Source organism: Anastrepha obliqua, chromosome 4 (assembly GCF_027943255.1).
Source record: "Anastrepha obliqua isolate idAnaObli1 chromosome 4, idAnaObli1_1.0, whole genome shotgun sequence".
In the NCBI taxonomy this organism is placed as follows: Eukaryota; Metazoa; Arthropoda; class Insecta; order Diptera; family Tephritidae; genus Anastrepha; species Anastrepha obliqua.
This window is the reverse complement of record NC_072895.1, coordinates 9,425,282-9,452,664: the sequence shown is the minus strand read 5'-3', so window position 1 is coordinate 9,452,664 and position 27,383 is coordinate 9,425,282. Positions and strand designations below refer to the sequence as shown.

Below are 27,383 nucleotides of genomic sequence, written 5' to 3'. Positions count from 1 at the left end.
TAAAATCGTTTCAGACTTTTTTAACTCAAATTAGAAATCACATACAAATAAATTAAAAAAAAAATATTTGAAAAATCTAAAAAGAACTCAGTGATGCCATTTTACGAGTTACGAATTTGCATCGTAGAGATGTGTTGCCTTTTCCACAGAATCCAGAAAAATCGTGCTACGATTGATTCAGGCCGTACACCTCGTTTTGATTTTTCAGAGAACCTAAGAAAAAATAGCATGGACGTCATTATTACATGGCCCTTTTTTTCTTTTTTCGGATTCCCTTTTAATTTTCTTTAAACCTACCCGACTTCCGAAGAAATCTGAGTAGATCTTGTGGTGCCAAGGAGCCAAGGTGGTCGCTACTTAACATATCAGTGCCAAAGACCTCAAGCCTGATTCGAGCGAAGGCCGAGCAGACGCACAGAATGTGGTCCGCAGTCTTATCCTCCTCCACCCACATGCTGGGCAGAGTCCACTGTCTAAGATGCTCACGTTTTCCATGTACTTTGCCCATAGAAAGTGCCCCGTCATCAGTCCAATCAGCTGTCTATACTGTCTTCTGCTTAGTGACAGGAGGAACATCAGTTTTGTCCATCTGCAGACTCTCTCAGCCTGCCAAGCTCGCTTGTGGGTTGGAGTAATCCGTTTGCTAACTGTGGCTTTGATAATTGCAGAAGGGAATGGCATAATTCTGGCTAAAGAGTCAGAGATCTGATTACCCGCGATACCCACATCTCCGCCTGAAACGCAGATGCATGCATTCCAAGGGCGAAGTGTAGTTTAGTCCCGCTTGATTCCACGTAGTGAAAGTGCGAGAACAGTGTTTGCCAGGCTAATTTTCTGAAATTCAGTTCACCATGAAATTTGTTTTATTTTCTTATATTTATTTCATAAATTTGTTTCTTGGACCCATCAGTCAAATTTGTACAACACCTTAAACATCACCCTTTAGGAGCCCACGACGACCTAGCTGGATTTCTTGCAGCACAGTCAAAAAATGCTAAACAACACCTTTCGATTAAGTCAGAATGTAGACTTTACCGATTTTGGCAAAAATATATTTCAGCATAAGCTATTAAACTAAAGAATGCGGCACTTTTTGTTTGAATAGAACAGTATTTTTCAACTATCCGCATTTTAATAATCGAACGAAAGGAGATGTCATCTGAGATCCTGAAAGAGTCACTATCACTATTCAGGAATCATGACTTCCAACGAACGGAATTTGGCTATCATTTATTGTTCATCCAAATGACGCACTGGATTGTCTGAACTGTCATCCCGGAATTTGGCTATTATTCGTTGCACTCTTCAATGACGTATTAAACTGTCTGAATTGTCATCTTGGTATCTTGTTATTATTCGTTACATTTACCAATTTTATATCAGATTGCCTTGCCTTGTTATCATTCATTGCACCCTCCAGTGACGTACCAATTTGGCTGAACTGTCATCCTGGAATTTGGTTATCAGTTATTCCTCTCCCAAAATGACACACTAGGCTGTCTGAACTGTCATCCTGGAAATTGATTATCATTTATTGTTCTTCCCAATGACGCACTAGGCTGTCTGAACTGTCATCCTGGAATTTGGTTATCATTTATTGTTCTCCCTAATGACGCACTAGATTGTCTGAACTGTCATCCCGGAATCTTTTTGTCATACGTTGCACTCCTGAATGACGTACTAGATTGTCTGCACAGTCATCCTGAAGTTTGGTTATCATTCATTGAACCCTCCATTGGCGTACCAATTTGTCTGAACTGTCATCCTGGAATTTGGTTACCCTTCATTGCGCCTAAAATAAGTTTAAATATGACGAGTGAATCACGTAGCTTAAGTGTCATCTGTCATAAGTTCGCATGATGCTAGATAAATAGTAAACAAAATGGCAAAAGGTGAAAACACCAGATTCCGGTGCACGGTATTTCAGTCACCTGAGGCAATGATTCACCAAGGTATGCGCATATCAAAACATGAGAAGCTGAATAGGCTGACATTTTGATTGAGTGCATGCAAATGCTTTGAACTTGGCCAGTATATCTGAATTCCTACGCTCTGGTATGTGAATGTAGAAGTTGAAAATTGAAAATTGAAAACATATTGTAAATATAAAATACCTACGTAGGCAAAGAAATATAATATGCGCTGTATGCATGTGTCTATATGAAAGATTTACCGAGGAGAATGAGCGATTTAGAAGGAATAATTAAGACGTCCCCATCCACTAATGTATGTAGGCCGATAGTGTGGAACGCATGGTGGTTGACACTTTTATTGTTTCCAAACAGCCAGACTGCTCCTCGTCATAGGCACAAACCGACTTACTTACCACCGGCTGTTTCACGTGACGCTTTCGCCCAGACAGCCTTGTAGACAGTTTTAGAAAGGGGTGCCGTCGCAGTCGCCGCGGCCAACGCATTCGCCATTGAGGCGCACTTAAGGCACAGCAAAAGATGTCTGCTCCACTTGCTGAAGTTGTTGAGCAACAACAAAAGCGACAAATGCGATGGCGGCGACACACCATTGATGGTTTTAAACACACCACAACAGCGGCAACAACAACAGCCGGCACATACTTAGTACAACGACAGCACTCCTTTTTAAATAAAACAGTGTCTGACTTCTTTATCCGTCAAGCCAAATAGCCGGTTGGTAAGCGGAAAAAATTGCTGACGAACTGTCTGCTGAAAGTAGAAAAGAGGGAAAGAAGCGAGCGAGTGCAGTGTGAAAGGAAAGCGCAAACACTCACAAGCACAGCAAAGTTCATTAGAATTTTAAAAAGGCGAGAAATAAGCAACAAACAACATTACAAACAAGTCTATGAAGTGAATTGAAAAGGCGCCAGAGCACTATTTGAAGAAGCAGCTGAGCGCCATCCACCAACGCGCATACATGGGTAGGAAGAGTTGGGGTTAGGAGAAAGCACAGCTGATGAATGAAGAAATGAAGCGGCGCGTCATGAAAAACGTCCGCAAATATACTAGAGGAATTGATGGAAGAGGAAAACGCACTGGAATTGGAATGAAGTGCAACACGAAGGAAGCCTTACAAAAATCCAGGTGGCATCAAGTTGTGTGCGTGCATATGTGTGTTGACTGCCTTTGAGGGCTTTTATATAATTTGCTGTTTGTTGAGCTCTTTTGAGGAATGACGTGCACAGCAGACAGAAATGATGACTGATAGAAAGGAAAATATTTGTGGATGAAAAGGTCAGCAGTCGACTGTCAACTGTTAGCTGTCACCTACCACCTGACAGCTATCAGCTGTAATTCATAACACCTGTTTTTCCATATATTTTTTTAGGAATATTCCATACAAAAGATAATCAGATTGAATATGCTTATTTCAATAAGGTTCTTTGACAGATCACGCGTGACTACTGTCAAACTAAACACCATATTTTTTCAGTATTCATTGACATTTCATCGTTACGAAGATCGACGCTCTGTGAAAAGTGTTCATCGCGCGCTGAGGCCTACTTATGGTATACATAGACGTTCAGCGATGAGACCCATTTTCGGCTTAATGGCTATGTCAAGAAGCAAAGTTGCCGTATTTGGGTTGAAGAGCCCCCGAAGCCATTCAAGAACAGTCATTACATCCGTTGACAACAAAACGTTTGGTGCGGCCTATGGGCTGCAGGAATCATCGGTCCATATCTCTTCAAAGACGAGGCTGGTTTCAATGTAACAGTGAATGGCGAACGTTATCCCGTTATCTCCATAGCATCTGCCAACACGGTTCCAAAAAGACGGCGCTATTCGCCATACAGCCCGTGAGACAATAGATTTATTGTGTAGTCGTTTCGGTGAGCAATTTATCTCTCGTCTCGGACCAGTGGATTGACCACCAAGATCGTATGATATCACACCTTTAGACGTTTATTTGTGGGGGTACGTAAAGTCTTAATGATATGTGGATAAACCAGCTTCGATTGAGGCATTGGATGTCAACATTACTAAAGTTATTCACGAGATACCAAAATTGGTGTTTACGGATGGCCGAGTTGTGGCGCAGTTGCGGTCAACATTTGAAAGGGATTATCTTTGAAAAATAAATGTCATGTCTTTAAAAAATAAATGGCATGCCTTTAAAAAACAATTCATAAAGATTTCCTATTAATTTGAATTTTCGTTATTGTATTCGACACCTTTAAATTGATCACCAAAATGGCATAATCCAGCATCCTTCGATCTTCTCGTATCGCAAGCTTAACGGCATTATTGGTGTAACTAAAAATGCTATTGCAGAGCCTGTATACTCATGGAACTTTGAACATACATAGCAAAAAAAAATGGTTCTTATCAAAAACACTTAGTCATCATATTTCGGTATTGTAGTGCTTTCCTTAGCAACAATATTACAGAGTAAGCATTGCAAAAATTTAGAAAACATCATTACATTTGAACAAAGAAATATTTGTTTTCCCTTTACACTTCCACATTTAATCAGAAGTAAAATATACAACTATTTAATAATAGGCACTTTTAGTTAAAAAAATACATTTATATAGTAAATAGTCAACTTTATTGCTTTGCTGATGAATTCACTACACGCCCAACAATCGGTCTGATAAGCGCGATCAGGCTAGGGGGACTTTCTTTGTTATCGCCCGCTTGAACGTCACAGCAAAATCCAATGCAATGATAAGTGAACCATTAAATATTATTGGAGTAGAAAAGGTGGTGGTAGTAGTAGCAGTAGTAGTAGAGGTAGTAGTAGTACAGTCTCAACTAGACAGATTAAGCAACTGAAAGTTTTACGAAGAGTTAGCACAAAAGATATTCTAGAAGATGTATGAGTAAGAGTGTGCGTTCGCATGTCTGTACATACATATGTACATACCGTAGTAGTAGTCGTCGATGACCATACGTGTGGAATATTTATTTATAAATAATTTATTTGATATTGATTTAGATTTGTGAACGAGACAAGTGACACTTTAGTGAGGTTAATCACTAGACGAAGGAGCTTAGACTTCTCATAGAACAAAAGCAAAAAATAAACAACATGAAATATGTCCATATGCACTACAAATTTCAATATAATGACTGACAAATTTTAATATAATAACTAACTTTAAAAACATGTGCATATTAATTAAAAAAAAAAAAACAAATAACTGAATACTGCAAATAGAAGAGGCAGCAATACAATGAAAAATATGCACATATTTTTGCAAATAGTAAAAATAATAAACACTACGTCGAAAACTATAGCTCAGGGACTTATTTACAAGCTGTGTCATTTTATTTGTTTCTCAGTTAATTTTATTAATCTTTTTATGCAAATATGTTATAGTTCATTCTCCTACAAAAACCATATACAGCTGCGAGCTTTTTAATTGGAGTGCATACTCCAAGTTTCTCGAAATGTTCATAAAAACTGTTTGGTCTACGAAATCAGTATTTTTATATTCATACTTTTTTTATCACAACCTAAAGAACAGTTGCTGGCATACAGCAATTATTCAGTTTAGTGGATATTTTAATAAAAAAATACATATTTTTGGTTGTTGTTCTTGGAGATAAAGTTTCGGTCTGCAGCAATCATACTGTCTGCCCCACATACACACATACAATTTATAAATGAGAAAAATATGATTTGCAACAAAACAAGGCTTTGGAGCTATAGAGCTTTTAAAATTTAAAAACGTAAGCAAATTTTTTAATAAAAAAACTAGATTTTCACGATTTTTTACAACAACAAAAATTATTTTACAAATTATATTTTATAAAACGAATTATATTAAATTATAAATATTTTATGAAACAATTTTATCTTGTAAAAAAACTTTTGTAAAACGAAATATCTTATAAAAACATTTCACAAAAAATATTTCTAAAATAAAAAAATATTTTGCAAACACCCCATTCTGTAAAAAAAAACATTATATACAAACAAACATTTTATAAAAATATTTTACACAAAATAATTCACAAAAAAAATTTTTATAAAAAACTTCATAAAAACATTTCAAATTATTTTGTAAAAACTCCCATTTTGTAAAAAACAAAAACATTTTATAAAACCAAAAATTTTATAAAAATATTTTGTACAAAATACTTCATAAAAAAAAATTTTATAAAAAATTTCATAAAAAAATTTCAAATTATTTTGTAAACCCCTCATTTTGTAAAAAAAATCATTTTATAAAAATATTTTTTACAAAATAATTCATAAAAAAAATTTTTATAAAACACTTTTCATAAAAAAATTTCAAATTATTTTGTAAAAACCCCCAATTAAAAAAAAATCATTTTATAATATAAATCCATATATTTTATAAAAACATTTTACACAAACTTATTCATAAAACAAAATGTTTATAAAAAACTTTTCATAAAAAAAATGTATAAAAAATAATACCTTTGGTTGGTTGGTTGGTTTAAGGGTGACCCCGCGTCGGAGTGCCACATAGACCGCAAATTGGGTCCGTTGTGTTGTCATAGAGCTCATTATTTTATATGATTTCCCCACCTAACCGAGATTTTTATTATAGATTTTGGTCCAAAATATTAATTCGTTTCGAGAATTTGATGAGAGATTCGATTTTCAGGTCCGAGAGTACTGAAAGATTGTCAATTGTTGGAGAGTCTAGAAGAGCGACTTCTGGCTAGACCGGGACAACTGCACATCAAATGCCTGCTCGATACTTCCTCATCTTCGTCCTCGCAGTATCTGCACAGGTCGTTTTGAGGAACCCCAAGCCGACGTGCGTGTGCGCCCAAAAGGCAGTGGCCGGTGATAAGAGATATTATATGCCTTAGTTCATGTTTCGAAAAACTCATAAGGGTTTTTGTCTGTTTCCGATGGTAGGGTGGCCAGATTTGTCTGGTCGTAATGCAAGTAGTTCCCACTCGCCACCTCCGATCAGCAATTCTCGATCAATAATCATTTCACATGTTGAGAGCGGAAAGTGGATTGTGGGTAAGCTACCAACATTTGATTGCGCAGCTCCAGCTCTTGCGAGCTCATCAGCTTTGCAGTTACCTTCGAATCCACTGTTACCCGGTATCCAGATAACTTGGACAGAATTCTGAACACTTATCTCGTTAAGAGACAGAATCGAACCACATCTGAGTGGGTATAAGAGGAGGTGAGTGCTCGAACGGCCGCTTGACTGTCGGTGAAAAAGCGGATATCCTCTAGTGATATTCTATTTTCTAAGAGAGTTTTCGCAGCATACCAGATAGCGCATACTTCCGCTTGGAATACACTACAGTAGTCGGGTAATCTAAATAATAGATTGATGTGAGGGGAATTGGAAAAGATTCCAAATCCCACTTTACCGTCTTTTTTTGAACCATCTGTATATATAATCAGAGGGCCATCGATTTCGGTAAGATTTGTCTTCCATTCTTCCCTAGTTGGGAGTGAACAGGAGAATAGCAAGGGTTATTTGGTTAAAAAATATAATTTTGATTCAATTTTGTTTTTTTAAATTAATTATGTATTTTGTAAAAAAATATTCTGTAAAAAAAAAATTATTTTGTAAAAGAAAATTTTGTTAAAAAACATTATTTTGTAAAAAAATATTTTCTAAGAAAAAAAATATTTTGTAAAAACCATATATTTTCTAAAAAAAAAATATTTTGTAAAAACAATATATTGTGTTAGCTATTTAAAAAGAAACCGGTTTTGTAAAAATAATATTTTACAAAAACATTTTATAAGAGATTTTTATAAAAAACGTATTTTGTAAAACGACATTTTTTGCAAAAACAAATATTTTGTAAAACAAAAAAAAAATTACTTTGACGATTATATTGCAGTGAAAGCAAGAAAACGCTCGTATGTCATTAATTGAATATTTTAGCTTTACACACAGCATTTCGCTGTCGGTTTTTGCGATAAAAATATGCTAATTTGCAGGAAACAGGTCCAAAACAAATTCTTTTTTTCGTGCCAATTTTTTACAAAATTTTAATCGTGAAATAAAAATATCTGATTTCCGAGTTCAGTGACACAAAACCACCTCTTGTCGATAAGCATCTCTTGTCGATAAGGCAGTGATGGTATAAATATTAAACATTTATAAACAAATATATTCCTAAGTTTATATTTCCCTTGGGCCACTGTAGAAATTTCGAAAGATTCGATTGTTTTTTTTTTTCTTTTGGTTTTCTTAAAAAAATCTTTAACACACCTCGTAGGATTAAACTGTGAAAATCATCTAAATATGTACTTCTATTTTAAAAGTTAGTGCAGTCCCCTCTCAATCCGATTTGTGCGGTAATTTTAAACGCGTTTTCCCCGAAACTACATTTTCAAGTCGGCCGTACTCTTAACTTCTTGACACATTGACGTGAAATTTTAATTATATATTCACAATTATATTCTGCTTGAGACGGATTGTTCAGTATATTAAATTGCTTTTTTATAAAAAAAACTTTCATACGAGTTTTTTTTTTAGAAAATTATGATCTTTAAAAAAAACCGAGACATTAATAAATTCCCATGTATATAGTATGTTTACCTCTATAGCTATTCACACGTACTTTATAATCGAAAGAAACGTTTGTTTCGTTCATTGTAAATTGAAAATATCACGTGAGCTTATTCCAGTTATTCCCAAAATATAAAGTTGGTATAATATGCAGCTGGTTTTCCGAATGTTTTGGGCTGCATAAGTGACAGTTTCAACTCAAGTAGAAAACCAAAGTTATGCCCACAGACACGATTGCCTATCTATCACTTTACAAGGCATTTCCAAAGCGAAACTACGTTTTTTTGATATTTTTACTGGAGTGCCCAGCAAAACACTTGGCTCAAGATTACTAAGACTATCATCCTTCATTGAAAAGAATTGACAAAACGCATGTGCGCCCAAAAATTTCTCCGTAATAGCAAAACAAAAAGTCAAACAGCTGAGTAGAATTGAGCTTTTCTTGTTCTTTTCTCGTATCAAATTGATATACAACATTTTCGCAGGGTGTACGGCAATATGAAATTTTTCCTTATAATGAGATGACAATTTTTTCGAGAAAAGAAAACACTAATTGTTGTGCAAGTACGTGAGTACCAAGGCACACTGAGTAGAGTAAAAACAACAAAATCAATGTATTTTGTTTTTGCTTTTAATCTATAGAAGGTTAGAATTTATAACCAAAGATTGACTGCGACAATTTAGAGACCAAATAAATAGGAAACAAGCAAAACAGCTACCACCTGTTCAATGTGGGCTTGGTAAAGTATGCACTTATGTTGCTGCTATGGCTTCAATAAGTCACAATGTAAAAATTTAGAATAACAGCATTCTCACATGCGTTTTTTTTTTTTTACAGAGTATTTTTACTGAATTTTCTAACATCGAGTTTTCGCGTGAAACATTTTTAGGTTTTCGAGTTCAGCGATAGGGTGTTTAAAGTTTTTTTCTTACAATTCCCGCTCTAAGGGTAGCGAGTGCGCCTGAACCCTAAGCTTTAAATACAAAATTAATGAACCGCAAAAGCAGGTGTTATTTTGAATAGCCCGCTATTTCGGTAGATGTCACTTTTGAAGCTGTCATTTTTTGGTATTCCACAAGTAGAAACTACGTCATTAAGAAAAATGGAGCAATACACTCTTAAACAACGCATTAGAATTAATAAGATTCACTATAAAAATGATGAAAATTTGGCAGAGACAGTTCGTAAAACTCGAGCATTTTTGGGTCACCTTGTCGGGCCGTAATGTAGAAATTGGTGAAGAATAAAACCCGTGCACGTCGCTCAAGAACAGCCGAAAATCGAAACTATTGGGTCTTAAACCTTATAAAGTCCAGTTAACACAAGAACTCAAGCCAGCCGATCATTGAAATGCATGAAAATGATCCGGAATTCCATCGAAGAATCAACTTGAGTGATGAGGCCCATTCCAACTCGGTGGCTTCGTCAACAAGCAAAATTGTCGGATCTGGGCCTCAAAAAATCCAAGAGTTATTGTTGAAAAGTCTCTCTATCCTCAGCGTGTGACTTTTTTGTGCAGTTTATGGTTCGACGGAGTCATTGGACCATACTTTTTCGAAAATGAAGCTGGAGCAACAGTTACGGTGAATGAATTGCGCTATCGAGAGATGATTAACGATTTTTTATGGCCGGAATGGAAGGGTATTGATCTGGACAATGTTTATTTTCACCAATACGGCGCTACGTGCCTTCACAAGCAATGAAACCATTGATATTTTACGGGAATAACACCTCTTATTGGAAAACCTTGTATAATCGATGTGATTGCAATTTTTTGCTGTGGAACATTAAAAAAATATTTATATAGGCATATTTTTCATACTATAGTTTTTCTAGAAATCATTTAGTTTTACAGTATACACAACTTTATAAAAAAAAAATTAGAAAAATTCCACAAACTTTTCATCCCAATTCCACGGTTTTAATTAGAATTTTAGTACGCAGTTTATCGGTTGTTAAATTTTTCGCTATAATAAAGGGCAAAAACGCCGTCGAACTTGAACAATTTTTTTTCTTGAAGATGTTGCGCATTTTCTTCGTGTAAGGAAGCGAATTTTTTTTTATATAAACTTTTCAAAATGTATGTTTTGTATAATATTTAAAACTTGGATGTACATTAAAAAAACAGATGAAATAGTCAAAGTTGGACAAAATATTGTTGTTGTTACACATATACGGGGAATGCTGCTGAAGTGACAGTCCTTGGCCGGATATAAATCCGGCTCGTTCCGGTTACATAGAACCGACTGTCGTGGGAACGCACAAAATGCTAAAAATGTGCTATCATTTGTCGCGAGTTGTAAGTTAAAAATAAAAAAAAGACAAAATACGACCACTACAAAGTACATATAAAAAAGGCAGAAGGGTAAACTGAATAATAGCAGCCCTCAAATGATCTATAAATAACACAAATTACAAGGAAATCAGGACTACACACGAAAAAAGAATGCGAGAAACCAAAAAGTACGACAAATGTGTGTGACAGACAAGACGTGAGGTATTGAAATTTTATTTTCAAAATAAAATACAAGTAATTGTATACCACTGCAAGAGAATAAATAGTAAAAACGTATGTAGTGGTCGCTTCTGAAGAAATTCAAGTGGTGTAAAAATAATGCAAAAATGATAAGCTCATAAACACAGTCAGTGAGGAGCTGAGCATATGTTTCGTGAATATATGGGAACGCACAGTAGAAGAGCTATTTTTGTAAGCATACTTTTTTCACCCTCTGTACGATGGTATGTTGTTGCTCTTTCTTTGCGTGTATTTTTGACTTTTCTTTATTCCTCTGTTTTCCCTTTTTCATTTTGTATAAATTAGAACACAATATAACGAATTCGGCGTGGAAACAGTAACAACAACATAAAAAAAACACTCACCAAACCAAAGATATGTAAACGAAACACAAAGGACATGAGACCGCGTGACAACAAATAATACATACAAAAATTATAACTAGGACTACTACAACAAAAAATGCGCTATTACGAAAACACAATAAAATGTAATGAAATGAACTTAGCTGAATTTGTGCGGAGAACTAAATGGGGAGATAGTAATGTTATGAGTCAGTTTATAATGTGCGCCGAATAGTGGAGAGGTGCGATATGGAATATGGGGTTCAGTGTCAAAGACAAATTGGACTAAAGTTAACACAAAAATTAGAGAAAATGAGCGCGGGAGCAACAACATTACGTGGCAAAAAATAATATAATCAGTTGCTGCTTGACTGATGACACATTTTCATGACTTGCTTTGGAAATAACTATGGAAATAAAAAAGATGTAGTAAAAGAAACAAGCAAATGGTGAGTTCTTGATGAAAGTACACAAAATACTACATATAATTAAATCCTAAAGGAAGTAAGTAACGCTATGAAGGAACAATTTGGTATGCAAATGATTGTTAGAGTCGCACGCGTTACTTGAAAATGAGCCAATCTCCATGAAATCACCAAACTTTCACGACATACTGAGCGTTTTAGGTGAAAGCTCAATGGAACAAATTCACGAAACAAATGATTTAGTGAACCCAGAATGTCAATGAAACCGGATTTATTGAAAGCTTTCAGCAAAGCTTTCATAATACACTAAGCTTTAGGTGAAAGCTCAACGAAACAAAATTGGTATATAAAATCCACGTATGATTTAGTGGACATAGAATGTCAATGAAACCAGATTTATTGAAAGCTTTCAGCAAAGCTTTCATAATACACTTAGCTTTAGGTGAAAGTTCAGCGCGAAACAAAATTGGTGTATAAAATCCACGCATGATTCAGTGAAAATATAATGTCAATGAAACCAGATTTATTGAAGGCTTTCAGCAAAGCTTTCATAATACATTTAGTTTTAGGTGAAAGTTCAGCGAAACAAAATTGGTCAACATAGAATTTCAAGCTGAATAAGTTGATGATGGATTAAAAAAAAGTACACAAACAAACAAATGATGGAGTAGTATATACAAAAAATATATTATGGAATGGAGTTTATGCAATAAAAAAACAAACATACCTATGAGTGACACTAGAAAATTAAAATTTGCTGATTACCAAGTTTGGTGCCAACTTGTGAGAGTTTTTGACAGAGAGTGAGTGAATGCGAGAGAAATATAGAGTTTATGTATACCAAAGCTTTCAGTGCAAATTCAGCTATTGTTATAACACTGAGGCAATTTTTCACCCAAATGTGTACCTTTGAATAAGAACTATTTAATAAAAAAATACAAAAATTTTATTCAAAGCGCTGACAAGCGTGGATACATATTTTTACAAATTTTTTAGGCAATTTTCGAAGACCTCGCCGGAACAATTTTCCGTTTTCTGAACGAAAAACCAGTCTGATAGAAAAGTTTTTCACATTTTCATAAGTAACGAAGTGCTGCCCATGAATGAAAATGGGCGCGCAACGAATGCAGCAAAGTATGGTGAATCAGCTGCATCTCATGTGTACGCTTAGGGGACAGATACCTGTAAAATTTCGAAAAATTCTTTTTTTTCATAAAATGTTAATATAAAGGATTCTTTAAGAATATTTCAAAAAAATTTTAGAACATAAATTTAAGTATTTCTTATATTATAGATCGTCAACCGTGACGACTCTATTCTTTGCGTTTGAGCGCTGGGAGAGGTTGAATTTTCATGTATTCAAATTTTAGACGCGTTTTTCTCAAAACTATACTTTTCGAATTGGCGTACACGATAACTCGAAAAGTTATTGACCGATCTCGCTGAAATTTTGCACACATCTTTTTTATGACATCACTTTCTATGTGAATTTAAAGTTTTCGAAAATTTTTCGAAAAAATAATTCTTTTGAAGCAAAAATAGTAGGAAAATTTAACCCAAAATTATTTTATTTTTTAAGCATTTTATTTCGCGAATTTTGTTTAATTCATATACAAATTATGACATTAATAAATAAAAAAAAAATTTGGGTTTTTTGTATTCAGATCCCTGACGCCGATGCTACAATGCCCGCCGATTGAGAAGCCTTGCTGCGACCTTCCTGGAAGAATTGAGTGTACATCCGCCATTTTAAATGATTAAAATAAAAAAAAAACATTATTATATAATATTATTTTAATGTATAAATAAACTGTATGCCAATTTTGGAAAAAAATATATTGACTTCTTTATTTTAAGTAATTTTAATGACAGGTATCTGTCCCCTTAAGCTGGCGTGAAAGTGTATTTTCGCCTAGGAACAACATTTTGTGTTGCTTCTTTTAATTATGGGCACTTTTTTGGAGCAAATCAAAGTTCAATTCGTTTAACTGTTGTTGATAAAAACAAATATGGTGGCAAATCTGAACAAACAACTGAGGTTTTTGTTTTGCGTACACTAGAAAACTAGTGAAGGAACATTGCACTAACTCTCTTAAAATGCAAAAGGAAAAATTCTTCAATACCAAACAGAAGAAAACAGAAGCCTTAAAGTCGCTGATAGGCAGTGAACAAGTGTTTGAAAAATATAGAAAATAAGAAATTAGCTAATTTGCGGTTATGAACTAAAAAATATCCGCATTGATTAAATGAAAACGACTGATAATGCGCATTTCATCACAATTCGCGAACAACATAGTTTTTGAGTGACTAAGTTGCAAGCACCAGCAACGCGTCTTACAAACGTGTTTGTGTGAAATACATGTATGTATATATGCATGTATATAGATGATAATAAGCAAAATGAGAATTTTATAAACGCAGAAGCGGAATCCAGATATGGTACAAAATACATATTAAGCCGCGAACAACAAAACAAACGGCTGACGACGACGACGACCACAATGACGGTGCGCGCATGAAAAGCAAAAGTTGGTAAAATCGACTTTCCTACTATTTGCTTTACACCTGTTGGCGGTGTGTAAAGCAGTGACATGACAAGAAATTTCAACGCTTTCAAATTCAACAGAATTTTTGGTTATGTATGTAAATGCGTGTTGGTGTATGCGGATAAACAAAGGATTCACAGGAAAGGCACTGGGGCATACAACAGTTAAATCTTGAGGTGGGACTTATGTAGAGGAGGACAGACATGTGGAGGACGGACAAATTAGCGAGTAGCTTTTGGTGTGTATGTATCGAATGTATGTGTGTAACTACATAAATATGTATGCAAGTACGAAATAATTCATTTTGGTTAAGTTTTCGTGAATGTGATGATTTATTGTGACATCAACATTTTACTCAATACGCAGAGACATACATGGTAAATTGGGTTTCGTTTGTTTGTATGAATGTGTCAGTATTTGTATGTATGTAGCTAATGTAATAATTGCGTGGAATGAACATGGTTTTGCGTCACGAGTTTTTCTTTTATGCTGAAGTTAGACATTTTTGAACGTTGATATTTTGCATATAAATTTGGTTTTTTTTTTAATTTTTTTTAATTTGTTTTTTATTAATTTTTTTTTATTTATTTTTTATCTTTATTTTTTATTTTTTTACAAATTTTTTTTATTTTTTTTTTTTTTTTGCATTTACACTTTATTTTTAAGTCCTCTCACCTGCACTTGGCATGATTGCGCTAAAATTTGCTCTCGTATTGCAAAGGTCCTCATGGCAACACTGCATCGAATAGGTTGAGGTAATCTCATGACACCAAGCCGGATAATCGGGCGGTATGTGATTCTCTAAACCAATACATCTATAGTGGTGGAGGTGCAGCAGATGCAGTATGGCCAAAAAAAATTGTGCCATTTATGCCAGGAGGTGGTTGATAATAGCAGTGGTGGTGGTGGTGGAGGTGGTAGTGGTGTTGCGGTGGCGGGCGATGGCATTAGCGTTGTTAAACGTTGTTAAAGTGGGCGTGGAGCGTGTACATACGTGCAAAGGTGGCAGTTTTAATTAATACAAACGTGCAAATTTTTGTTTAAAATTAAAAAAAAAAACAATTTTTAGTTTATTTTTAGTTAGTTAATACAGCGTAATTGCGAATTGGTAACAAAAGGGGATGGCAGCAATAAGAAAAAATTACTAAAATATTAAGTCTAAAAATTCAGCAACTACAACGGCAACAGCAGAAGCGCGCAAGACCTAAAGTAGGGAAGGCAAATCAAAGCGGTAACTATTGCTGTAGTCTACACCAAATACAAAATGCATTACATATTCAATCGCATACTCGCATTATAAACGCAGCAAGCACTTCTTCGCTGTACATTTCACTTTCGCCCTTTCACAACCTACGGTGCGCCATATCTACTTTGGCGTCAACTTCGATTTCAATTTGCACAACACAACAAAGCAGGTAAATAAAATGCCATACGTAAGTAAATATATGAATACCCGACGAAGACGTAGCTTGTAGGCATGCGTGTGTATGTATATGTTTAGAGCAAAAAACCCGTTATGCAAGATTTCAATTACAGCGCAAGGCAAGAAAATCGATATACATCATACTTCATTTACATATATAAGGCCGGCCGCAGCGAGCCTACCCCAATGCTAAAAATGTTACGCATACGCGACGTATGCCAGGTCGTACGATGCCATGGCAGGCCGGCAAACGAAAACGACTAACGACTACAACGACGCTTGCAGCCACAATTGCACAAACACACACAGGTAACATAGACCCAGACAGCAACATACATAGATGAAGCAGCCTTGGAGGCAACAACGCACAGTGCCAAGACCACGACTGACTAACTGACTGACTGACTGATTGTCTGAGTGACTGAATAACTGACTGAGTAACTAACTCGTTCTAAACGAGGGTTGTTTGACCGCAACAGCTAACATATATATGTATGTGTACATATGTATGCAGCACTAAGCTGACGACGACGGCGACAAAGGCAGTGGGGATGCAAGCAAAACGGCAATGTTGGTAATGCGGATGAAGCCGTTGGTGGTGTCCAGCGTAGCTTTAGTGGTGGTGGTGGCGAGTTAGTGCACTCTTGCTAGCAGCAATTCAAGCACTCGCAGCGTTTAGATAGTCTGAAGTGGTCGACGGTGCTTCGTAATGTCGACTTATCAATTCGTACCGTAGCTTTTATTCAGAGATACCAACGTGAGTAGATCGCACGAGTCTGAGTATTGCATATTTTTGAGAATTGATATGTATTTTGTTTTTTTCCTTTTTGTAATGAAATTAATCCAATGTCTACTCTAAAATTGTACTTGTATTTATCGCTATATGCGAAAGGTAAGTAATTCACATATAAAATTTTACACGCGCGCATTTATACTAAATAAATAACAATTCAAATCAAAATTTCTATTTTTAGAATAAATTTCATTGCAAAACAAATTACATAACAAAATTTAAATTATCAGTTGGATGGCTTTTGTACATATATGTCGGTTCGAAATGTTTTTTGTTTTGAAATTCAAGTATTCATACAGATATCGCTGCAGTATTTAATTTACCCTCCGTTGGACATCTTTTTAAAACCTTGGGTTGGGAACTTTTATAAGGTTATATCCATAAATCATTAGAAAATTAAATTTAACGAAGCTACCTGGAAGCTCAAGGCGTTAGCTATAACAGAAATACATTAAATTCCCACCCAAGTTTTAAAAGGTCTGGCCAGAGCCGGGTGCTCAACGGAGCGTTAATGGTTTTTTCCTACGTTATAATAATTGGTATGTGCGTCGAGGTGTTAACAACGCTGGTTTGTGTTTCAGGATTCCGCAAACCTTTACTAAAAGGCGCATAGGCCGATTTGTTTGTAGGCCAACAGGTTACCATCATGTCAACAGAGAATAAGATCATGGGCAGGGCTGACTGGTAATGTAGAGCTCGAATGTAGAGATCCAAAAATATATTAGCTATGTTTACTCATACTCAGCTGATATTTATATTAAGTCCATTTTTTTGCAAAATACAATAATATCAGCACACACTGAAACGGGGACTTTTGAATATTGCTTCAAATTTACTTAAGCCATTTTCAGGCCGAGTTCGGTAATACTGTCCATTTATAAAATTTCCCGAATACCGAAAAAACTAATATCTAGTTACCGACGTGAGGCGGCCAAAATCAATGGAGGCAGTTATACAGGCTTGCCCATATTCGACGGACCCGACGGATTTCGATGACTCTTTGGGTCCATTCCAATCGACGAGGCTTGTCCGCAGGCAACAATCTTTGCGTCAATTGAATCTTATACGGGAATAAATGCAAATCAATGCGGATAATTCGTTGTAAAGTGGTCCGAGCAATACCCAACTGCTGAGAACGGCGATTTTGGGATGTCCTTGGCGACGCCTTAGTCGGTTTTGGTTTGGCCTCTTTGGATTAGAAAGAGCATCACCAGTCGCAAACCTCTCGTACAAACGTTTAATGGTGTTCTTAGAAGGCGCACCTTTCACATTATTTAATTTTTTATACGCACGTTGAGTTTTCACAATTGACTTCTTTTGTTGAATGTAAATTTCAACAATTTGGGAGCGCTCGCGTGGCGTGTACTGTTCCATGTTAAAAATCTGCTAGGACTCACGCTTCCAACGCGGTATGTCATTAAGCGATCTGACGTCTCTGTCAAAAGATACAGGGTTGCCAGATGGGTCCGTCGAATATTGGCAACCCTGTACTAAGCTCGAAGGTTGCTCAGAAAGGCGTGGCAGCTCTAAATGATATTAGCACCGTCTTCAAGGTCAGCCTTATATGGGATATTGGCGGAAATTGCAAGGCCGATGAGCTAGTCACAAAGGGTACTAATCTTCACTGCTTGAAAACAGAGGCAATTTTGGAACTTCTATGGCATCTTGCAAATTAAAAATAAAAAATAATATTCTCCAGGGGGGCATAGGTCATGGAGAGAAGAAAATACGTGTGTTGCAACGAGGCTAATTTGACCGCAAACAGCCAAGAAAAGGTGAGAACTGATCAACCACTCAAGGGAGAACATCTCGGATGTCGTGGCCTGTGTCACCGGTCATTGGCTGTTAAGTGGCACTCTTCTAAGCTACGAGTAGTTTCTCATGAATACTTCAGAAGTTCTAGAGACGAGGAATAAACAGAAGTACACTTCCACTATAACTGTCCAGCCTTAGCTAGGAGTAGTAAGGTTGTTAGGGAAATACCATTTTGACTCTCTTACGGAACTAGCCGTAGTTGGGATAAAACCTATACTTCGCTTCATAAGAGTCTAAATGGTTCCATGAGAAATAAGCAGTAAGGTTTCCGTTTTCCACAATGGTACCACAACGGACCTACAGGTCTAAGTGAGTTCGCTACTCTAGCCGACTGCCACAAATACCTAACCTACTGAGTCGGGACGGGCTTGCTAAAGTTTCAAAGCAGCTCGGTATTGCATCAGCCGTTTTGTGTTGGCATTAATTTCATTTACGTATTTGTTTCCTGAAACTCCCTAAAATTCCTTGAAGGTAACTTAAATGGCTTGAGTAGTTAAATCAGCTTATTCATCATGGTACTGAGAAAAAGAGGAAAATAAATGCTTTCAGACCAAGTTTGCCGGGTTATCGAATGCTGAATGCGGTCACTTAGATAGCAGGTAAAACCGAATCTAGGAGATTTTTCCAAGTGCCAGGAACTTTCCCTCCCTTTCCCCGCTACAGGGCTCTGAAAGTGCATTTTCCTTGCTTTATAATGGAAAATCTTCATTTAAATGTAAATCGTACATTTACAAATCGTACAATTCTAAAATTTGTATTACGAAAATCAACGTTCGAAAATCGAAAAAATCGAAAAGTTTTCATCACACGCTCAGGCCAACTTATGGTGTACATAGACGTTAAGCGATGAGGCCCATCTTCGGCTTAATGGCTACGTCAATAAGCAAAATTGCCGAATTTGGGCTGAAGAGCAACCCGAAGCCATTCAAGAACAGTCATTACATCCATTGAAAATATCGTATCGTTTGGTTCGGCCTATGGCCTGCAAGAATCATCGATCTATATTTCTTCAAAGACGAGGCAGGCGCTAATGTAACAGTGAATGGCGAACGCTGTCGCGCCGGGATAAATGGATAAACGACTTTTTGAAGTCGGAGGCCTGCAATTAAAGCTCCACAATATTTGGTTGCAACAAGAAGGCGTTACCCGCCATACAGGATTTACTTCGTCGTCGTTTCAGCGAGCAATTTATATCTCGTCTCGTACCAGTGGATTGGCCACCAAGATCGTGTGATATCATAACTTGGGACTTTTATTTGTGGGGGTACGTAAAGTCTAAATGATTTGTGGATAAACTAGCTTCGATTGAGGCATTGGAAGTCAACATTACAAAAGACATCACGAGACGGTATCTCGTTCGTCCGATGTCCTCCAGCGGGTCATTCGAAACTGGTGTTTACAGATGGCCGCATTACGGCGCAGTTGCGGCCAACATTTGAAAGGGATTATCTTTAAAAAATAAATGTCATGAATGGTTCTACACAAAAATAATAAAGAATGCGCAATCAATTTGAATTTTCGTTGTTTTATTTGAATTAAAAATCCGATACCTATAAATTGATCACCATTTAGTATATACAAAAGGGAAATAAATTTAAAAAAATCAACGAGAATTTTGAACTAGTTCAAATTTGCACTTCATTGTACTAAAAGTTAATGGGCTACGTGAATTTGAAAAAGAAACTGAAACTTGAAAGACCCTGTGTATGAATTTACATTAATCGGCATAGTTCAGCACGCAGAAATCTAATGACTCCGCAGACTAAGTCAAGTTATACAAATCACGGTATGCTCCTCAGCCTGGAAAGTGGTCAATTTGATACCTGCTAGAGATGGAAAAGGCAGATATCAGGTTTCTTTACGTCAGAAAACTCAATCCGATAATAACTTGGTTTCATTTGTAGGTTTTGGCATTAACTTGTGTATAAAAGAAAAACTGACAAGTAATCAGTTACTAAAAGTCCTGCAGGCGTCTGGAGTCATAATGAGAGTTATAAAGAGGAGAAAACTTGCTTTCTTTGTACAATAAATTGCTTGGAAGCGCCAGATGTCGAACTTTTGGTTGTCTAGGAGATTTAAAAATTAAAAAAAAATAATTTTGAAGATAAATTCAATTTAATTATAAAGAGAAAAAAAAAATACTTTCTTTATAGAAAAAAAGGCCTGCTTTCTACGAAAGAAAAAATCATTTTGAAGATAAATTCAATTCAATTATAAAGAGAAAAAAAACTTGCTTTGTAAAAAAAATTGCTTTGAATCACCAGGTGTTGAAGTTTTGGTTGTCTACGAGATTTAAAAATTAAAAAAAAATCATTTTGAAGATAAATTCAATTTAATTTAAAGAGAAAAAAATTTACTTTCGTTGTACGAAAAAAATTGCTTTCTTTCTACGAAAGAAAAAATTATTTTGAAGATAAATTCAATTCAATTATAAAGAGAAAAAAATTGGCTTTTTTTGTACAAAAAATTGCTTTGAAGCACCAGGTGTTGAAGTTTTGGTTGTCTAAGAAATTTAAAAATTAAAAAAGAAAAACATTTTGAAGATAAATTCAATTCAATTCAATTATAAAGACAAAAATATGTACTTTCTTGTACAAAAAAAATTGCTTTCTTTCTACGAATTTCAATTATAAAGACAAAAAAATGTACTTTGTACAAAAAAAATTGCTTTCTTTCTACGAAATTCAAAAATAAAAAAAATTCATTTTGTAGGTATGCAGATGCATTTATAACTAAATCGAATACCAGCGAATTCTGGTAATATCTGTACTTTTTTTATAAACTCACTTGCAGACATTTTTTTTCTATTTAGTTTAACTTTGTTATTGTTTTTTGTACTATAAAATTAAGACCACAACCAGATATTTAAATGTGTATATAATCAGATACATTCTACTTATATGTAGGTACTACAGAGGTTATATGCCAGAGCAATGCAACAGCTAATAAGTTTTGAAAAATCGGTTATCGGTTATAGCCAAGTCAAACCAAATAGAGGAAATCAAATGGATGCAATAAGTGAAATATTTGGTAAATACGTATATTTTTGCATAACATATGTATATATATAGAATATGTATGTATTGGTTATAAATATATTTTCAATTGCGTTTATTATTTGGATAAGAAACGGAGCATGCAAAAAACTGCATTACCATTACGAAACTACAGTGCGACAATGACGGCAGTTCTCAAAAAAACCAAAAAATGTTAAGGGTAAAATTTAAGTGTATGTGTGCTTGTTGGTGTGCGCAAAAACGGTAGAAAATAAAGTTACTTAAATAAATAACTCAAAACTTGTATTAAAAATCAACTTAAAAAAATAAACTAAAATACAAAAGAGGCGTTAGCACAAACCCAAGTGGCAGAAAACGCTATGCAAGTGCAAAATTAGGAGGTTGCCAGCAGCAACTGTGCATAAAAAAATAACAGCAGTGTAGTGTAGGTGTTGGAGTAGGTGCAACTAAAAAAAAATAAACGTTTGCTTGCTTGTAAGTGGAAAGCAATCAAAAGTTCAACTTAATACAAAAACCAAGTGTCGGCGTGGTAGTTACTGGCAATCAATTGGATATTAAATAATAGTTAAAGGAAAAATCAATATTTATTCTAAAAAAGTATTTATTAATAAAAAGTTAGAGAAAGTGCTTGCGTGCGTGCTTGTGTGTATGTGTGTAAACGTGTGCGTGTGCATAGTGGCTGCATGTGGGCTTGTAAATGCAATACAACAGAAAATTGCAAAAGTATAAAAAAATATTCAACTAAAAATATCTAGCGTATAATAGTAAAAAAACAAAAAATAATAAAAATTATTTAATCAATGTGGCGTTAAGAAAAACTTGCTATTATTACAGAACTAAATGCTTGGAATTGGCAAAGTAAGTAGTGACAGTGTACTAAATAGTATTTATTGAGAAAACAAAGTGGTGAGGTGTATTTTTTTTTTTTTGTTTTTTCTTTTTTTTTTGCTTTTCGAGTACCAAAATACTTTAGGTCAAATACTAAAAAAAAACGTTAAATAGTAGTAAATGTAGTATAGTATTAACTAAATAACTAAGTAATAGAAAGAAGTGAGTGATGTAGCCTTGCCGTACCTGTCCCAAAACTCACTCTCAGTATCTCGTCTTTATTGCAGAAGTCTTTACTACAACACTTAATTTTATAGACCTTCTCTTTCTCACGGCTAGTCAGGCATTCCAGCGGTTCACGCTGCAGATCATACTTCTTTTCTAGGCACCTGCGTATGCGTTTTACAAATACAAAAACGCATTTTTGGTCATACAAAATTTAGCATTTTTTTGTATTTTTTTTTTTAGCGGGGATTAAAAATTATGTCGAAAATAAAATAATTAGTGCTAGTAAACAATAAACTTCATCAAATACAATTTTAATTTAATTTCGGTTTTTAGTAGAGAAAATTTCGAGCAATGAGAACTTGGTTAGTCAGGTAATTTCAAACAAATAAAATAAAAACAAAAAAAATTAAACGCATATTATTAAAAAAAAACGTTTCAATTAACTGAGTTTCCGGTTTAGTATTTCAGCGAATGCAAACAAAAAATAAAGTTCAGAAAACGTAATCAAACAGGTTTTATAGAGAAAACGTAACGATTCTAAACGCAGAAACGCAGCAGAGTAAATTTACTTGTTTAGTGGGCGCTTGGGCGGGCGAACGTTCAAAACAGAGGACATAAACAATTTTCTGTGGGATATATTGAAATGGACATCACAAAACAGGCATGAATGTAATTAAAAGCAGCAGCCAGTAAAAATTCAATTTCGGATTTGATGTATCATCTTGGAATAAGTGAAGAGAGCAGCAGCGTGAAAAACTCCCACGGTTTATCGGAAATGCCCCAATTTTCTTCAATCTCTTTTTTTTTGTTTTTGTTTTCTTTGTTCACTCCTCTCGGGAGCATAGGGACTCGATAAGACTCAGTCTTGCGTTGGTTTCGTTAATCTCTTTATGCCTGACTTATTCGTAATTCAACGCTCTAAACTAAGTTCATATGTACACTGAAATGGCATACAAATGAAAAATAAAATGTATTTTACTAGAATAATACGCCCTAAACACACTTTATATTGCCATTGAAAGTAATTTAGTGTGGCAGAATGTTAGGTTATGACACAACATAACCTCAAAGGTAGCATGAAATCGTGTATATTTCTAATAAAACGCGTCTCGTTGAAGTAACTTCTTGTTAAACTTCTATTCTGAATAATATGTAAATAAGCAATAGGGGCCGTGCGCCAACCTAAATCCCTTCAATATTCTACATTAGATCAACAGCTCTCGCTGGCTGTAGATATCTGCCTGTTGGGGGTCTCCTAATGGTATCAAAACGGCATAAAGTTCTATTCTATTTTAGGCATTTGGAAATCAAACAGGGAATATAAAATTTGTATACCTCGTTTAAAAAATTTCAAATTGTAGCACGAAAAAAGGGTTTTATTTCCTCGTTATCTAAAAAATAGGGCTAATCGTAGCGCTCACTGCAAGGATAACCGTGGAAATCATTGAAATGAAATAGTGTTTCATAACTAACCTTAATCGATGGTACTGTCAAATAAAAAAAGGCCGCATTGGAAAAAACATCATTATTTTCCTACTTAAAACTATTTCAAGTTTCAGACGTTAGATGGCCCACCCTGTATAAGTTAAAGCCTATTTCTTAATATAACAGAAAAATATGGCTGATCCTAATATTGGTTAAAATTTTTTGTAAATTTCGAATTTTTGTAAATTTTGCGCGTAAAAACTACCATTAATCTTCTTCTTCTTCTCTTCTTGATTGGCGCGATAACCGGAAAAAAATCATTATTTTCTGACTTAAAACTATTTCAAATTTCGTTATATGCGAGTAATCGATTGGCCACCAGGAGGCAGCATCCGCCACAGGTAATTGTTTGGGCCGCTGTAACCGCAGATGGGCGCTCTCCAATCGTTTTCATCGAGCCTGGCGTCAAGGTAAATGCAAAATATTATCGGGAAAGTACTCTGGAGGTTACTTTGAAGCCGGGAGCAGACAAACATTTCGTTGACAGACCATGAACGTTTCAACAGAACTCGGCACGGTCGCACAAAGCTCGAGTGAACCAAGAATGACTAAAAAAACAATGTTCCGAACTTCATAACGTCCACACAATGGCTCTCAAATTCACCAGACGCGAGTCCGATGGATTATTCTCTTTGGGCCATTTTGGAGCGCAAGGTCCGAACTAAAAGATTCACCAGGCTCAAAGCGCTGAAAAAAGCCATTGTCCGCGAGTGGCCCAAAATACCTGCAAGTCACATTCGGGTAGCTTGCGATACATTTCTGGACCGTCTCAAGGCCATAGTTAAGGCAAAAGGTAAGGCAAAGGTAGTTATTTTCACATATTTTTTACTTTGAATTGAATAAAAGTAATTTTCCAAACAAAATGTATGGCCTTTTAATTGGTTACACTTCGAGTGCCGGATCCTGAATGTGTAAATATCAGCTGCTCATGACACATGGCACCAATAATTGATGGTATAAGTGTCGTTATGGTCAATACTATGGTTAAGGTTATGACGTTACGGTATGGCTCATCTACTTTAAGCTTAAAACTCTGAGTGTACTTAAGTTGACTTAACTTAACTTGGCGTACCTTAGCTTAAAAATTGTGAGTCTACTACTCTACACTTAATAGTCCGGGAGCCAGGGGTCCATTTTGGACTGCTTTTTTATACCGTTAAATTCTTGACTATACTTGTGATTTAGCTTTCATGAATAACGAAAGTGAACGTGTCGAAAAAAAATTTCTACCACCTCTGTTTATACCGGCTGAAATTTTTTTCATGTATTGTTGACATTTAGTAGAATAAAAAAAATAGTCAGCTGCGCGGTAGAGGGGGGAAAAACGTCAGCTGAAAAGGTGAACTTGTAAAAAAAATTGAAAAGTATGCCGATTGAAATTTTTTAACATAATTTTGGACACATATGAAAATATAATAATGATGGTCAGCTGTGTTTATAGCGGTGGAAAGACCGTCAGCCGAAGCATGATGCGTTCAGCTGACGTATTTTCCCCCCTCTACGGCCCAGCTGACTATTTTTTTTTTATTCTACTAAATGTCAACAATACACAAAAAAAATTTCAGCCGGTAATAAATGAGTTGTTAAAAAAATGCTGACGGTTGGGTTCGTCATCCATTGGATGGCGTCTGCTTTCAGTATTAAAATCAGTCGGCATGAAATGATGGGGTCAAAATGACCCCTGGCTCCCGGACCATAATGTTTGGGTTTTGTATACTCTATTACAGCTGCTTAACTGTTTGCTTCCTTTAATGTCACATCAAATAAATTATTCTCAAAAATAAGTACATTTTTACAGTACAGAGTAGTAGTTTTAAAAATACGAAGCTATGGCGCGCTCAATTCGGTCACTGCTCACTCAATTTGTGTAGGTGGCTCGGGAAGCCAACTATTACACGAATTTTCTTGTTTGTTAAGGGGGAGCCTGCTTTAGAGGCTTCAAAAAATCGATTTTTTGTTTTTGTATAAATGTCTTCCCAAACTATCCAAGAATGTGTCCTCAAAATTTCAGAAGCAAATTGAAAATATTTTCGCAGTTACAGAAGAAATTGCGAGCAAGCGTCGAGCAGGTACTCGTATACGAGCGGATTTTTTATATACAAAAACTTTGACGCGCGATTTCTCGGTTTTTTATTTTAACGATTTTTCCTAATTGGCGGGAAATATAAGGAAAAAGTTAAACGTCCTATCGAAACGAGATAACATTGATTGTATTCGGAATTAAATTCTCTTCTAGTTGAACCTAAAAAACCTTACGAAAGTTATGATTAACCCACTTTTTAAGCAATCTAAAGTGAATTTGATTTTCCAAAAAAATTAATTTTTTTTTTAATTAGCGAAAAATTTTGGAATTTCTCACTTTTTGTTTACTTTTCTTGGTTTAACTAGAAGCTAACTATACTAAAATAAAAAAATTTTTGGGGTTTTGGTTTCAGATGAAAATTGCGACTTGCATCTCGGCAAAATGCTTGTACCAGGCATAATATGACATATATTTTAATGAAAAAATTTGAGAAGACTGCTGAAATACATAACAATAACACCTTTTCATTTCGTTTCAACCGAATATTTCTTTCCTTCCCAAAAAAATCCACGAAAAAATCGATTTTTTGAAGCCTCTAAAGCAGGCTCCCCCCTTAAGGCAAGACACTGAAAATCAAAGATCCTTGGATGTAGTACATCAGTTCACATTTGGTATATTTGGATCAAGTTAAGTTTCGAAAAATAGTCTAAACTAACTAAGTTCTTAACAGTGAGCGGTACCTACATACATACAAATATTTCTAAAAACCATGAAATGTAACCTCCGAAATTCTATTCACCTTAAACTGCTGCTCTCTAACACAGAAAATTTGGAAAACTGTTTTATATACTTTTTTTGGACTTTTAAATATTTTGCGCACCTTCGAAAGTCTGCTGCGAATTTGTGGCATAATATTTGATAATGGGGCGCAAGTCTAAATTGCAAAAATCGCGATCCTTACAGCAGCCATGTCCGCCGCTTGGAGCAGCTGGACGCGCTGTAGGCCCACCGCGACTGCCATCGTTGCACCAAATAGAACGACCAGGCGGAAAACTCTGAGACATATTAAGACACCTGAACAAAACGCGAAAAAGTAAAGTAAAAGTACAAGTCATTTAGACGCGCCGTAAACAAATGGAGAACGCATACAAGTTGAGCCAATCAGTACAATATAAATACAATTTAAAAAAATAAAATAATAATCATAATAAAGTTGTATATTCCATATACATAAACAAAAATGTATGTATATTTTTACTCCAAGCAAGTTGCAACATTGGAAATACGTAAGAATTTACCTGTAACTGAATATGATTTGGTCCTCATCCTTCACCACTGATGTAAAGCAATAGCCATCTGTTTCGCATATGTAATTGTTGTCCTTGCAAATATCGCAGTGGCATTTCAGCGGCCCTGTAGTGTGAATATGAAGAGGGGAATAAAGGTTAGATTGCTCATTGATTATGATGAAGTTCGCAATGGAAACAAAAATAA

The 27,383-nt window shown here is 35.3% G+C and overlaps 1 protein-coding gene across 3 annotated transcripts in view; it reads right to left on the bottom strand.

Moving 5' to 3' along the window:
• Positions 1 to 27,383, bottom strand: part of LOC129245518 (TGF-beta receptor type-1) — a 56,865-nt gene that overhangs the window by 13,591 nt on the left and 15,891 nt on the right. Inside the window, exons 3-4 of one of the 3 annotated variants that reach the window (XM_054883717.1) lie at positions 27,188 to 27,302; positions 26,770 to 26,963 (exon numbers count right to left, since the gene is read on the bottom strand). In XM_054883717.1, coding sequence (XP_054739692.1) covers positions 26,770 to 26,963; positions 27,188 to 27,302 — 309 coding nt within the window. Of the gene's footprint in view, positions 1 to 14,952; positions 15,093 to 22,399; positions 22,543 to 26,769; positions 26,964 to 27,187; positions 27,303 to 27,383 lie in introns of all 3 variants that reach the window. The other 2 variants (XM_054883718.1, XM_054883719.1) reach the window with 2 other exon arrangements.